This window comes from Camelina sativa, chromosome 2, assembly GCF_000633955.1.
Source record: "Camelina sativa cultivar DH55 chromosome 2, Cs, whole genome shotgun sequence".
Classification (NCBI taxonomy): domain Eukaryota; kingdom Viridiplantae; phylum Streptophyta; class Magnoliopsida; order Brassicales; family Brassicaceae; genus Camelina; species Camelina sativa.
Genome location: NC_025686.1, coordinates 26,602,892 through 26,617,976, shown reverse-complemented (window position 1 = coordinate 26,617,976; position 15,085 = coordinate 26,602,892). Strand labels below are relative to the sequence as shown.

The 15,085-nt window shown below is 34.5% G+C and overlaps 4 protein-coding genes across 7 annotated transcripts in view; 3 read left to right on the top strand and 1 right to left on the bottom strand.

Moving 5' to 3' along the window:
• Positions 1-1,898, top strand: part of LOC104757113 — a 3,609-nt gene extending 1,711 nt beyond the window's left edge. The window contains exons 4-8 of the mRNA XM_010479833.2: positions 358-406; positions 496-593; positions 1,256-1,333; positions 1,476-1,550; positions 1,794-1,898. Of these exons, the coding sequence (XP_010478135.1) occupies positions 358-406; positions 496-593; positions 1,256-1,333; positions 1,476-1,550; positions 1,794-1,898 (405 nt within the window). The remainder of the gene's footprint in view (positions 1-357; positions 407-495; positions 594-1,255; positions 1,334-1,475; positions 1,551-1,793) is intronic.
• Positions 2,377-8,152, bottom strand: LOC104740573. 2 transcript variants are annotated; one of them, XM_010461225.2, is made up of 9 exons: positions 7,977-8,152; positions 4,270-4,636; positions 3,702-3,735; positions 3,429-3,620; positions 3,243-3,332; positions 3,087-3,152; positions 2,902-2,993; positions 2,770-2,817; positions 2,377-2,658 (listed from the first exon to the last, which is right to left on the bottom strand). In XM_010461225.2, exons 1-9 carry the CDS (start codon positions 7,981-7,983, stop codon positions 2,541-2,543), a joined length of 1,014 nt encoding a protein of 337 aa, XP_010459527.1. In that variant the 5' UTR covers positions 7,984-8,152; the 3' UTR covers positions 2,377-2,540. The 2 variants fall into 2 exon arrangements, with proteins under 2 accessions (XP_010459527.1, XP_010459519.1); XM_010461217.2 differs by lacking the exon at positions 7,977-8,152 and having other exon boundaries at positions 4,270-5,211.
• On the top strand, positions 8,759-10,278 carry LOC104740552. 3 transcript variants are annotated; one of them, XM_010461196.2, is made up of 6 exons: positions 8,759-8,921; positions 9,084-9,119; positions 9,284-9,383; positions 9,492-9,609; positions 9,708-9,860; positions 9,987-10,278. In XM_010461196.2, exons 3-6 carry the CDS (start codon positions 9,376-9,378, stop codon positions 10,143-10,145), a joined length of 438 nt encoding a protein of 145 aa, XP_010459498.1. In that variant the 5' UTR covers positions 8,759-8,921; positions 9,084-9,119; positions 9,284-9,375; the 3' UTR covers positions 10,146-10,278. The 3 variants fall into 3 exon arrangements, with proteins under 3 accessions (XP_010459498.1, XP_010459489.1, XP_010459480.1); XM_010461187.2 differs by having other exon boundaries at positions 9,056-9,119; XM_010461178.2 differs by lacking the exon at positions 9,084-9,119 and having other exon boundaries at positions 8,760-8,921.
• LOC104740542 (dof zinc finger protein DOF5.6) overlaps positions 14,137-15,085 on the top strand; it is an 8,616-nt gene continuing 7,667 nt past the window's right edge. The window contains exons 1-2 of the mRNA XM_010461167.2: positions 14,137-14,357; positions 14,744-14,806. Of these exons, the coding sequence (XP_010459469.1) occupies positions 14,310-14,357; positions 14,744-14,806 (111 nt within the window). The 5' untranslated portion in view covers positions 14,137-14,309. The remainder of the gene's footprint in view (positions 14,358-14,743; positions 14,807-15,085) is intronic.

The window sequence follows — 15,085 nt, the reverse complement described above, 5'->3', positions numbered from 1 at the left end:
TCTATCTCTCTCTCTAAATATATATACTTGTATATCATCAATTGTTTCATTGTCTACTACATATTTTGAGCAACTACCTCTGTTTCCACTCTCTCTGTCAAGCAGGAGGATATAGACCCTACGGATACAGCAGTTGACTGTGTAACAGAGGAGTGGGCAAAGGAATACCCGGCGACGCCTGAATACGCGACAGCTCAGATAGCGGTGTGGTGGAACTTGTTTCAATGTCCGATCCCCAAGGGATACGATGCTCGCCGGGTCCGGCCGAGTTTAGAAGCGGCATTCAAGAATCTTGGCTACTCTGGTCCTGTCTCCATCACTGCCTTTGGCGACCTAAACCGTATCCCTGATCACCTCCTGCGAGGGCTCTCTTCCACTGGAGTCAATGTTGTGCATTCCTTTTACGGTTAGTCCATCTTTTGGAATTTAGGGCGGTTTAAAAATATTCATCGTCTATGCCTACTGATCAATAGCTGCTTTCCTTTGTTGAAACAGCTAACACATGCACTGTAATTTATGAAGATATCGAGATTTGGGTAGATTCTAATCCTCCTCCGGCTACTATAATGGTCATAACGAATACTTTGGAACCGGTCTATTCAATTTGTCTTGTCACGCTACTACAAGTGCACAAACACAAGCTTTTTCTGGCTTATTCATGGAGGCCTCGCAAAATGTCTGCCCTGCTCACTTCTGCCGAGTGGTTCTGGGAAAGCTTACTTGCAGGTGTTTATTTTGTCTGTCCTCTCATCGATCATCCATCCAGTACTGTTTGACATAACCATTAAACTAATTACGATAATTTCTTTTCCACAGTTTCAGAGACAAAAAAACACGTTCTTCAGAAGTGCAGTACAAGTCAAAGTTTTGCCAGAGTTTCAGAGACAAGAAAAGACGTTCCTCACAAGTGCAGTAAAAGTGAAAGTTTTCCCACTCTTTCAGAGGCAAGAAAACACTTTCTGAATTGCAGTGAAATTGAATTTTTATGCACAGTTTCAGAGACCAGAGTACACGTTCGTTCAGAGTTAAAAAGCCACGTTTATCAGAAGTTCAGTGAAAGTGAATCCACCTCAGTATTTTATTGCGAAATTTGCTACTGTTATTACGAAAGCCTTGATGATTTCAGGACGCATCTCTCAAGTGAAGAACATACGCGACGAGTAAGTATCCCTCTCTCTCTCTCTCTCTCTCTCTCCTTGTATCATAATTAACATTGTTTCATTGTTTAACTGTTTCCACTCTCGTCGTCAAGCAGGATGGTCGTTTTATTGGGTATTTTCAACCCAAGGAGAATGTTCATTCGGCCGAGTACGATCCACAGGCTTGGCGAGAGGCAAGTTTTTTTTGTTAATGTTAAACTAAAGATTTGTTGCTAAAAGGCCCGAAAACATTAATTGAAAGAAGAAAGTGTGCTTCTTGATTCTGAAGAGTAAAAAAAAAACAGTCCCATGTTTCATTCATATACAATGTTGTAGGTACACGAGATGAGACGTAAGGTGAAGAAGCAAACTAAGTCATTCGAGTACGATCGAGGGCATTGGCTCCGACAGGCAAGTTTTTCTTAAATGAAAACTAAATATTTTCAACAGATAGATAGATGCGATTTATCATAAAAACAGTTGGGGTCCCCAAATGTGAAAAATAGAAAGCATGTAATTGGTTTACCTACAAAGGCCCTAAAACATTGAAAAAAGAAAGTGTGGCTTCTAGATTCAGTAGAAGGGACTGAGATAAATAAATAAAAGTCCCATGTTTCACCAAATGCTCATGTTTCATTATTTGATATGTTGTAGGAAGAACGTAGGAAAGCATTCCGGACGATTTTTCCTCTTCGTTTACGTCTTACTAATCGTGGACGTAAACCTCGACGAAAATCTCAAACCTGCAAGAAAGAGTAATGGTATATATAGTAGTAATTTTAAATTAAACGTTGTTTTTCAAATTTACTGAATCTTATATGCCATATTTAATAGTAACTGTTTAGTACCTATACTACCTAGTAGTATGTGTTGAGTGCAATTAAATTATCTAAATCGTTGGGCCTAAAATCAAGATACTGCATATAAGTTACTTGCGACGGATCCAACTATCTGTTACTAAAAGAATTCTTTATTTAAAACCACAGAACATCCGCCTGACTTTTGCTGTACAACAATGATCAAGCTAGTCCATTGAGTCATCGAGCTTTTTCTTCGGTATATTAGAGTTTTAATTCTGAAAAGTTTCTGTCATGGAATTTGCATTTGATGGGGGAGGTAGGCTCAACATTTGTAGAGGTCCTAAAGGAATTGAATTGGATAAACCGAACTCTGTTCTGATGCAATTTCGATGCACATTATTCATTTTTTTCTCCTTGTTATAAATTAAACAGCTAAATAAAATACTGCAAAGAATTAATTATATTTATAAGCATGATGAGTTTTGTTGCTCCACACTTTTTTTCATTCCGTATCTTTCAAAAATCATCCTTTCTACTTTAAAAAAAAAAAAACTTCCAATCGAATGCTTTTGCTTGCTCTTGCGTTGCAAGTAAGCTACTACTACCGAGGACTCTGGTAAGATTCAGGAAACCATCTTTGTAATAGCCGATGTTTTAGCTTCACCAACAACGCAAAGGCTCCGTAGCATGGCAAATGCATCACTGCAACTGAGAAATACCTGTAAAAACAAAAAATGCCGCATCATTTGAATGTCATCAGCCCTTAATTTTCCAATGAAACAAATTAAGGAAGCATTGAAAAACATTATTATAATAAGCTTTGAAGTTACCATAGTGGAGCATAGTGTGATGATAAGTCCAGGAATGGGTAAGGCCACCTGTTAATAAACAACAATACTGTCAAAGTTAAGAATCATTACTGTAAAGAAACTAATCAGTAGAATTTGTATGAGATCATTTACCATATATGGACTAGAGAGTGGAGGGCCCATTGGAAGATAACATAAGCTATTGTCCAGAAGAAGAAGTAAGCAATTCTGAAGCATGGAAAGCTCTGTAATTATGAAAATTCAAAAAAATCAGATAAGGATCAATCAGAGGTTATACAGCTAATACATATTTCATTTGTTAGAATCTGAGATATTACCAGAGAATTCAATGCAGCATCACCAAGCAAGAAAATGGCGTTAAGAGAGTGCATGTTGATCACCAGCTGCAATATTTTGATCATATATAAACTGATCAACAAATGCTTTTTATGTAATGAGTCAAAAAATTCTATGTAGCTTATTAAGTTACTTACAACGTTGAGGCTATAATCATGGATCTCAAGGAACGGAACAATGATAAACCAGAAGACACAGTCAGTGAGCAAAACTGCACCTGCATTCATCTGTTTTAAGGCGAGATATCCAATTAAGAACTCTGAACTCATAACAACCCGATATAATCGTGTTGCATGATTATGAATTTTTGATCTTGATGATACCTGAAAGATTATTTGGAAAACATATCCCCAAAAACCAGCTGGATTACTAGAGTATTGGCTCTGTTGAATTGCATTATCAGCTCCTTTGGATCTTGCTCTCTCTGAGTCTATAGCTTCAATGCTATCTACTCTATCGCCAGCTGCTCTTTTGTTGTATTGGTAACATCCGTGGAGCGAAAGAAGCGAGCCTAGCTGTTCAAAGATATCAGATTACAATGTCACTAATTATAAGGTTGATAAGCAACATAATTAAGTTTTGAGACAGAACATTACTCCAAAATAGAGAGTGATCAGAGCAAAAGTCCACCTGCAAATCAAAACAATAAAGAGGAAAAACTGATTAGAGCCAATTACATAGACATTGGTTTTGTATCTATACTATCTATTGTCTAGAGATCGGATTCAAGAACTGTTGCTACTCTCTACCGTAATCAAGAATGTTACATTATTGCTCCTATATGCTTGTGAGGCTGCAAAATCTTTAATTCCCCACTTAACAATTCAACAATGTTTCTTTTTTTTTTTTTTTAATAAAAACAACCACAAATCTTAATTCAAGAATGTGTCAATCTCGACTCTTAATCAAGAATGTCACATTTCTTGTGAACCAGCAAAATCTTTAATTCCCAATATAAAAATTCAAGAAAGTTTCGATTTTTTTTTTCCTAAAACCCACCCAAAAACTTAATCAAGAATGTCACATTCTTTGCTTCTATGTTTATGAACCTACAAAATCTTTAGCCAAACCACATAACGATTCAAGAAAAGTATCAATTTTTTTTTCTCTTAAAAGACTCAAAAGAAATCTAAAGAGAGAGAGAGAGAGAGAGAGAAAGCTTACTGAGTGTAGTAGAAGAAGATGGTCGGTCCATCGACAAGGCCAATAACAATCAACATAATAAGAAGAACGAAGAAGGCAACGACACGAAAAGCAAGAAGCCAAGCTGGATGAATATTACGAAGACAAGGCCTCCAAGTCTCGTCTTCATATACATTCCCTGACCACTCTTTCTCTCCTCCGTCTACGTCACCGTCACCGTCACCGCTACGTTTCCGGCGATAGCCTTCGTATTTGAATATAAGAAAAGCAGTGATCACAGTCGCTATAGCCATCCATACACAGCAGATCATTACCCTCCAATTAAACCAGTAGCTTGATTCAGTTGTGTTCGCCGCTGTTGTTGATGGATGCCAAGCATCTTTTAACTCTGTATACGAAGATGGAGATAACATTGATGATGATGATGATGAAGCCATTATGCTAAAGTTTCAGTCTTTGAGAAATTAAAGATAGGGTTCAATGTTTGAAGGAAGAAAACAGAGTAGAGAGAAGAAACAAAAAAAACAGAGTAAAGAGAGTATGGTTTTAATTTTATTAGGAGGATTCAATAATATGTGAGAAAAGCATTTATAAAAGAAACAAAAACGAAAGGTTTAGGGAATTTGAAATCTTGAGTGGGGTGATTTTAGATTACGTGATGAAGCAAAGGGAGAGAGATTCGAAGCTTTAAACCATGTGTTCTTCTTGCACATAAAGAAGAAGGAACCATATAGACTATATATATCTGATCAGATTTTTTTAAAATATAAATAATTAAATAGTAAAGGAAAAGGGGAAAGAAAGTGAATAAAGAAGAAGAAGAAGAAGAGGGAGCTGAATTCGAAGCCAAGAAAAGAAATGATCCTTGCAAAAAAAATGTAAAAAGCCTGTGACTGTGTAAGAGAGGACACGATTCTTTGCTTCTTTGCTTTAGGAAAGACAAGTATTTTTAGTTACTTATTTCATCATATTATACCGAGAAAGAGAGAGAGATAAAGGGAGATAAGTAATCAAATGTTCAAATGTAATAACTATAAATAAATAATGGTGTTAAAAAGCATAATTTTCACTACTGAATTTTTTACAATAGAAGTTGAAAAATCCCACGTATATTTTAAAAAAAAGAGTAATGGATTCGAGGCAATCGGGTGAGGATTTATGTTTTGAAAGGAAGATATGTGTTTTAAATTTTATTTTTGGCATATACTCAAAGTTGATGCATTTGATACATGAGAATAGATATTATACACGTATACGTGGATAAATGGTTGAAGACTGTATATAGTATTATTATTTATAGATGATCAAAGGATAGAGAGAATCTATAAAGATGTGAATAAAATATTAAGGCATCTCTATGTGGAGTCTCAATCTTTTTGCAAATACCCAAAAAAGAGAGTATATAAAAAGCTAATAGCTCTCAAACAGACCACTGAGACGTATGCATTGTTTATGCGTGGTTTCTCTTTCACTATAATGCTACGTATGTACATATAGGTACCGTACATGGATATACGTATAAATTGGGAGATTCCATGTGGGGAGAGAGTACATAAATCAGAATTGGTTTGTGTTTAGTTAGGTTTTATGGTTCCACCACTCAAAAAGGGAATAAATTAATGTAATCCAAGCAAAAAGAAAAATAATTATGTGCAAAGGAAATGTTTGGGAGCTTTCTAAAAATAATGTGAACCGTTGGATCTTGAAAGATACTGATGTGTCAATGACAAATGAGAAAATTAAATGAAGGAACAGCTTTTGTTGTGGCCTATATTAATATATGCAAATTAAAAAAAATGTAATGATAGGTTGCTTTTGGTCAAAGGCAGAGACTGCGTGAAAGAATGGGACCAACCCAAACCCAAACCGAAGACTTTAAAGAGGTTTCAGAGATTACATGCAAAGAGACCACAGTCTGTGGGGTCCTTCTCTCATTCTTCTTATGAGTTTTCGAAGACATTAAATGCTTTGTACATTCTAAAAAAATCTCTATATGTTCGAGAAGAGAACAAATGTTTTCGAGTTTGAATCTTCGATGGTAAGCTAGCTCGTGAAACTAGTTGGATCACGTGATGAGGAACAATACAATTGTAGCAAATGTGGTTAGTGTGTATTCAGCGTGATTACTACTATAGTTGTCGCGAAATAAACAGAAGAGTCATCATGTGAATCAAAAAACAGAACGGATTGTTCTATTATTTGTTTGGGATATGTGTTTTTTTTTTTGGTTGAATTAAGTCGGTAGCTGTATGCCTATTTCTGGTGGGGTTTTACTTGTTTTTTGATTTTCTTGTCGATGATAATGCATGGCTTATTGCATACGATAAAAATATTCATTCATAAGAAGAAAACAAAGTACGATTTATATTAACAAAAATTCTTAATGGGCCATCATAAGGAATGCTTATTGGTAAATCCAAAGAAACAAGAAAACAAAATCTTTGTATTATTAAATACATAAACCAAAACATACGATACTAGTGGACCAACCTTGGGAAATGCTTATTGGTAATTCCAAAAGATTTTGATGCCTAATGTTGTAAGACTTTTGTCTCTTGTCATTACAACAGCCAATGCTATTTACGCATATATTTTCTTTTAAAGGGAAATCAATATACTTTAAATGTAATATATAATGACTATTACATTCACCAAATACTGTATGGTGTATCATACATCAGCGAGTCAATTTAATCAAATCTTTTTGCACCTGTTTAAAAATCTAACAAATTAGCGGCTTTCATGGCTTTGTTAAAGAAAACTTCTTTCTCAAATTGATTGTAACCATTAGCGAAAGACAAGAATAGAAAAGAGAAAAACGAATTGTTTTGTCCTTAAGATTATTTGTGAGTTGTGAAGGAACAAATTCTGTCGGCAGTCTTTTTTATTTCGTCATTTTTTTGTATTTTTCTTACATTTCTCATTAAAGTTAAAAAGACTCATATACTCATAATCTCAACTTAGAAATGTTAATATGTAATTAAATTTTCCTTTTAACTCCAAAAGGAGTTTCCAAATTAGAATCTAGACTTGGATTTGTTTGTTTGTGTAACAATATATATTTTGAGAGAAAATTAAACTAGTAGGACTAAGATAAAAAGAAACTAATAAATTCGTATATATAAATTTTGAAATTTTATTGTCATCGTATGTAACAGGTGAGGCTACAGGTCGGTCACGTAGGTTAAGAAGAGGATTCATGTGTGACAGAGAGACAGCTGTTACAAACGAAGCAAAAAGAGCGTGCAAGAGAAGACAGACAGCGACGCGTCTTGGCCGCTAAGTAAACGCGTTTGCAACAAAACTGCTGTTCTCTTCACGTTACTACTACTATACATTCCATTTTTTCAATTCGACAACACACACTTCTTGGATTTTTTTCATCTTTTCTCTCTATTGTTTTAATGAACAAACTCACAAGGTTCACTTCACAATCACAATGTAAATTTTAAATAATATAATACTGTATTACTGTATACATTATTTTCTTTATTTTTTTTCACCGTATAAATCCTATGAAGTAAACACGAAACGTTTGTTTTCATTTATCTATCTCAATAAATGTGTGTAGTTGCATTGATAAATATGACTTAAAACATAATTAGAGATATTTCTAAAATGCATTGAGAATAATAACATTTAGGAGACTGATTAGAAAAAAGCTCATTCGTGGTTCCACGAGCAAATGTACTAACTAAGAAATTTACAAAAGGGAAAGAGATTGGTACCTGTCATGGATTCACAAATTTCTTGCAAGACAGGAAAAAATGGGAAAGAAACACCCAAAGAAAAAGAAGAAAAAAAATGTTGAAACAAACGAAATAGATGATGTTTATATAACAAACCCAAAAAAAATATTGAAATGTATAAGAAAATACATATATAAGTAATATTGTAGTTTGATATTTAAGAGAGGGTGGAAAGCATGAGGAGCTTTAAAGACAATGAGAGGAGTCTTGCCAAATTGGGGTTTTACGAAAGGCAGTTAGTTAGCTTAGCTTGCATGTTTCAAGTGCTTTTGTTCTCCAAAGCAAGAATCATGTGTCCAAATTCCTTTAATTTGCTTAAAATTGTTTAACCCATTTTTTCAAGAAAACGAACCGTTTAGGTCTTTGTTATTAGTTTAAACCTTTTTAATCGAGACGCCGCATGCAATATATAAAAAATCTATTTTTTCAATAATCTAAATAGAGTCTTCTTAAAAAAAAAATTTGGGGTTACTTCTTAGAAAGATTTCAAACTATGTGCATACTGTATGTTACGTGTGAAGTTTTGTTAAAAAACTATTTTCATTTTTTCGAAAATTATATCATTTTTCCTTTTAAAAATTTCTACAACATGATGATCTAAGCAAATTTAAAAAATATAAATGTATCTACTGGGACATGTATTGGGGTTAAAGCCCATGAAGCTGAAGATCCAGGCCGTGGAAGCAATAACATATAGTGTGCTTATGGCATAAACAGGCCCAGCATAAATTTGTAAACGTTTTCGGCCTAGGGTTTTTTTTTTTACCGAACGACGCCGTTTAAGGTACTGTTTTGATTCCTTGGCCGAAGAGCAGACGCGACCGAAACCAAACCACCGTGTAGTCTCCATCTCCGCCACGATTTTGACTCGCCTGAATCATACCTCGAAGGAGCTTCACGAATCCTTTCCGTCAAAGAAGACAAGTATGTTATACCTTCCCTTGAATTAGTCCGATAATAGTTCATTAGGTTTGATCGAACCGATTACGTTTGTAATTTCGTGACCGCAATTTTAAGTTCTTCCTCTGCGTCGCCTCTCTGTTAATTGGGTTTCGAAGGGTTTCACTTTAAGCTTTGCTTCCATAGGGTGCTAACTACTCTAAACGTGATTGAAGGGTCTAAGTAAGTACTGATGATTAGCTAATAGATGTTTACAAATTTTCCATTATAATCTTGATTTTGTAAGATGTTCCCATTCAACCTTTGATTTGTAAACGTGACCCAACTGATTTTGGGAGCAACACTCTCTTTGGTTCTTGATGTTGATGTTCCCATTGAATATTCAGGAGCACAACCTCTGAATTTGGAGCATTGTTTGGTTTGAAACAAATTCAAGAACAAGCTTCTAGGTGGTTAACGTCTCTGCGTAACATAAGAGATGAAAATGTATTTTCCTATTTTTTTTCTTTTGGTATCATCATGATGATGTATGTATGTGCTTGATTCCTTGTTGGTTTTGTAATCAAAATTTTTGTGTGGGGGTGGTGTTGGCAGAGTTAAGGCAAATGCAGGAGCACTTACAAATTTCGAGGTGCTTGATTTCCTAAACTCAAGAGGTGCATCAAAAGATACTACTAGAGTTATAGCTCCAATTGCTAGATCAGAATACAAGGTAAGGTTCTTCTTGCTTTCCTTCTTCTGGTCTGATTTTGGCCTTAGAAGTAAGAGTTGTGCTTTTGCTAATAATTCGAACTATCTTTCTTTGTATAGGTCTATGATTATTTGTTGGAGACTGCTGCTTCCACTCAAACACGAGAGAGCGTTAACAAATTCGCCGATAAGTGCAAAGATTTCAAAATCGCCAAAGCTGAGATTCTCAACATCATCAATCTCCGGCCTTCTTCTATTGTCGAATTGGATCCGGTTTGTGTTTGTTTTTTTCTTTCTTGTTGTTGTTTCCGTTGTCATGAACATATCTACAATTGCATTTAACAGTTTATTTTTCTTGTATATAAACATATCAACTCACTTATTGTGACTCTCTTGTAGATCATAGAGAAGGCCCCCGAGGGACAGGAAGAACGAGTAATCGACACAGATGGGATATTAGAGCTTGTGAAGGATTTGCTACCGCCTCTGCCTACTACTGAAACTGAAACTCCTAAAGATAATGACGAAGAAGAAACAGACAACGGTGAACAGTCGTAGCATGCAAATGAAGTTTTCGAGTTGTTTCTCTTGTTAGCTTAAAAATATATGTAATCTAGCTTCGAAATGAAACTGAAATTGTACTAAACTAGATTAAGTTAAAGATGATTTAATCTTGGTTTCATATTCTATAATCGCTAAAACCGTATTCAACATAAGAAAAGGAATCGAAATTCGTAAACTAAATTGTGCACCATGTAGAGATTAGGTCCATTACTTTCGTGATTTACAAAAACATTGAGTTACGACCCACAAAAGTAGAGAGGAATATATTCTACAATTATACTAAGAAAAGAAAAAAAGGAATACTAGACCTTATTTTATATACTTTTCTTGTCGAATATTATTTCAAATTTTCGTTGGATAAGCGTAAGGTTTGACATCTTGACATATAACAAAATAGGTATCTCAATTCTCAACCTTTTTGAAAGCATATGTAATCCATTCCATTACAGCGAGGGTATAGAAATATTCAAAACTCGTATACATATGGTTGAGGTGGAGTATATACTTAGACATAATCAGAACTTTCGTATACTAGACACGTATTCGGATCATGGTGTTAATGAACATTCAAGAAGAAACACTATTGTTGGTTTGTGATCTCAATTAGACATAGGCTCAGTTCCTTAATGTGATGGTTCAGTGGTGATCATCACTGTAAATGAATACTATTGTGTTTGATCAGTTACGTTGGTTTGGCTTAAGCATGAAGCTGTTAGTAAGTTAGAATAATTTTTTATATGCTTCTACTGCCTTCCTTAATTTAGTACTAATAAGAAATTGTAAATTCCTTAAGAATACTCGTTTTACTAGTACTCCATTTGCCTAACGTTAGTAAATCACACAATTCTCTCGAGCTTTCTACATATTTACCTATATACTCTATTTTTTCAAATGTTGTATTGTATATAACAACATCATATGTTATCTCGTTAAGACTCATAATTTCATGATGATATGATGATGTAACGAACAAATAACGAGTGATGCAATGGAACAAAAGATACGCGGGCGGGATAGATATACTTTTGCTATCTTTGAAAAGTGGTTCTCACTAGCTAAATTGTGGAGAGATATATATAAATGTGCCAAAGAAATTGTCTTCGTCACGCTTAGCTTATCTTGTGTGATTTATTCTCTCTTCACACTATTCTCGATGCCCTTTTATTCCTCTTTCCTTTCTTGCTTTTTAGTATTAGTTTTTAGTTTTGTTCTGTTTTTATTTTAAAAAAATATCATGTGATGAACCAACTATGAAGTATTCTCCCTAGATCCTTACAATCTTCAGTTTCCCACTTGTCTCATATAGTTACGAAGCTTTCTCTTTAAAGTTATTTGTATTTTCGGGTCATTAATTAATTAACTATACTCAGTACAATTGTGATTTGTCTGATACGAATGATGAACAATATGTAATGTCCCCGAGAGGATTTTATTTATTTCAGAGATAGATTTTCCAGCTTTAGTATTAGATATATTCCCGAGAGGATAATATCCGTGCCGATAAACTTGCAAAATGTGCAAGAGCACGAGGTTTCTGTTTTTCCCATGTAAGCTCGCCGGTACCTAATTGGCTCTCTCTCGAAGAGAGTCACTTCCGATAACTTAATATATGGGGTTTGATCGTCAAAAAAAAAAAATATGTAATGTCCTCTAAATGATGTTTGTATTCGTGTTAATCTAGGTTATGAGTTATGACTAGGTCTGAGCTTTGTTCACTGTATTTTGAAGAAAGTTGTTTTATTATTATTTATCGTGATCTTTAATCATCAGTAAAAAATATTGAAATTCAACGTACGTCAGATTCAAATGTACGAAGCTATAATCTATAGTGCGTAGTCTTATATGATAGCCTTAGTCGTCCTTCACTTTTCAATATTTTAATTATAGTCCATAGTCCATAGCATGTGTCGCAATACAATGGGAGGTGCCTCCGGCGGAAATTCGTTTTGAAATCCCACCATCATCAACTCACCAAATATAGTCACAATATTTTTCTCTTTCTGACGGCCAATCGTAGTATATGTAAGCTATTTTCAGTCATTTTATTATATATTTATATGTATCTCTGTCGTAACATTATATTGTATGTAGGGTGAAAATATAAACGCTTCATGGGGATCTTATAATCTGCATTTGTAATGTGTAATTTGCACAAAACACCAAATTAATTATGGTTTTTTCTTCACTTTCTTACATATCAAAAGACTATGTAGTGCACCCAAAATTCATGAAAACCTAGCTAAAACTCTTTGGTATCTTTTTGATGTATAGTTTGTTTGGCAAACTCCTGACGATCTTGTATTTCTATTTTATTTGTTCTTATTGAACTTTATCCCACCACAAAATATGCAATCTCAAATTCACTTTAATTTGATAACTAAACTGTTCCTTAACCGAATTTTCCTATATACACTCAATGTTATTATTAGTATACTGGCAAGACTAATTCGAAGTTTGAGCCTCGAAGGTTATTATTAATCCATGGAAGCCGGCTAAGAGAGAAACTTTTACATACAAAAAAAAGAGAGTTATTCAGAGACAAAAAGAAAACAGAATATAAATAACCTCTTTTCTTTGATGATCAGTTAAGGGAAATACTTTCCTAACAAAGATTAATGCATTTGTTAACCACATTTAACATTTTGCAAGATAGTTTCATATTTTTATTTGATAAGCTTTGAAAAGAGAAAAACAAATTCATAACTTTAGACTATTTGTGTATATATCCTCCTACAGTCGGGTAAATAATCGTTTTAATTAACAAGCGTAATGCTTACTCAATCTAAGAAACGAAACCTGTTTACTAAAAAGCACTGTTACTTACAGCCCTCAAACTTTTGCCTCTTCTTTATCATCGGATCAAACTCTTTAACCTTTATTTCGAAATCCAATAATAGGAAAATATCAAAAGTGGTTTTATTAACTCTTTGAATAATTTACTAATGATTCAGGGAAGTCAGAAAAAACCAAAAACTTGAATCATATTATTAACAACACATGTAGGAAAAGTGACATGTGGCAAGAGAGAATAGATACTTTGCTTGAGAGGAGCGAGCGAGTGGAACCCATCCCATTACTAGTCCAGTCCCAGTAGTGTCCCACCATAAGTTCTCAAACTCTCAATCCCTTCTTCTTCTGTCCTTCTTTATCGTAAGTCTCAAAACACAGACAAAACTTACGATAAAGATATTATTCTCTCTCACTTTTGTCTCTGTTGTGTGACGATCAAGCCGCTATTTCTGAACCCATCCGACGGCTCACCTTCTTCGTTTAGGTCCCATGGCTTTAATCGCAGCCGTTGGATCAGATAAAGATGATTTGGTCAAGTTGACGTAGACCCACCCAAAGAATGTGGGTCCGAGGATTTTGGAACCACCGACGCTTTCTTTTTCCTCCTCCTCCGCCACATCCGTATCTATATACACTTATAGAGACATTTTATTAATAATACCAAATCACTCGAAATCAAAGTTTTTAACTTTTATCATGATCACACCAAAGCGAGGCCGTATTTAACTTTTCAAAAATCAAAATTTTGAATAAAAACAAATCTTTTGTACCTCCAAACAAAACATATTGATTAATTAATATCTACATATCAAGAAATTAAAGAAATAGTAAAAATACACAGATACTGAGAATTACTCACCGTACCCTATATTATTTCTAAAAATAGAAAATTCAAAGGAAGCTCCATAGTTCTCGTTTTGGTGTCCATATTTTAATATTAAACTTCTAATAAATGTGAACCAAACTAATAATTATATCCATTGTATTTATATTATTTTGTGGCTTAAAACTAAGATCACCTGAGTTTATAAATTAAGCATTTTTCTTCGAAATAACATTTTTATTAATTTGAAATGATTTATAGTAATATTTTAAAATAATATTAAACTTGGAAAAAAAAAAGTAAGAAACAAATAAGTGTGAACTAATAATAACTTAAGTAAGCAGTAGAAGTAGCTTTGAGTGGAGACAGCAATCCCGAGGAGAAGAAGGGTCCTCTTCTCGCTTCCTTCTTATTCACATCCCAACCCCCAAACTCTTCCTTGCATTCTCATCTCATTTCTCTTCTCTCTCTCTTGATTTTGTTCAACAACTTCTCTTAAAATTCTCACTCTCCCCCCAAACTAAACAAGCAAACAAAACACAAAAATGGGTCTCACTTCTCTTCAAGTCTGCATGGATTCTGATTGGCTTCAGGTACTTTCCCTAGCTCAGACCTCCATTGTCTTTGTATATTGTCTCTTTTCCAAATGAAGATATATAGGACTTCAACCATTTCAAGCTAAATTCTTTTGTTAACTATAAACACAAAAATGACAAATATTATGAAGATATGTTTGTGCTTTATACGTACTTCATTAAAATTTGAAATTGTTTGGCCTATTTTAAATATGTAAATTGTTGTCTTTCTAATGAATTTGTTTTGTCACATGTAAGTACAAATGCAAAAGCAAATATCAGGATTGATACAATTTAAATCTTACTCATCTTGAACCATTGTTTCTGTCGTGCATTATCATACTTCGATTATATATATAGCAATTCCACATTTGATATGGTTATGTGCATTGTGATTATGTTAGGAAGCTGAGTCATCAGGAGGAAGCATGTTAGACTCTTCGACGACTTCTCCATCAGCAGCCGACATACTCGCTGCTTGCAGCACTAGACCACAAGCCTCGGCCGTGGCTGTAGCTGCCGCGGCTCTGATGGACGGCGGAAGGAGGTTGCGTCCACCTCACGACCATCCTCAAAAGTGTCCTCGTTGCGAGTCAACACACACTAAGTTCTGTTACTACAATAACTATAGCCTCTCTCAGCCTCGTTACTTCTGCAAGACTTGTCGCCGTTACTGGACCAAAGGCGGCACTCTAAGGAATATTCCAGTTGGTGGTGGATGCCGGAAAAACAAGAAACCATCTTCC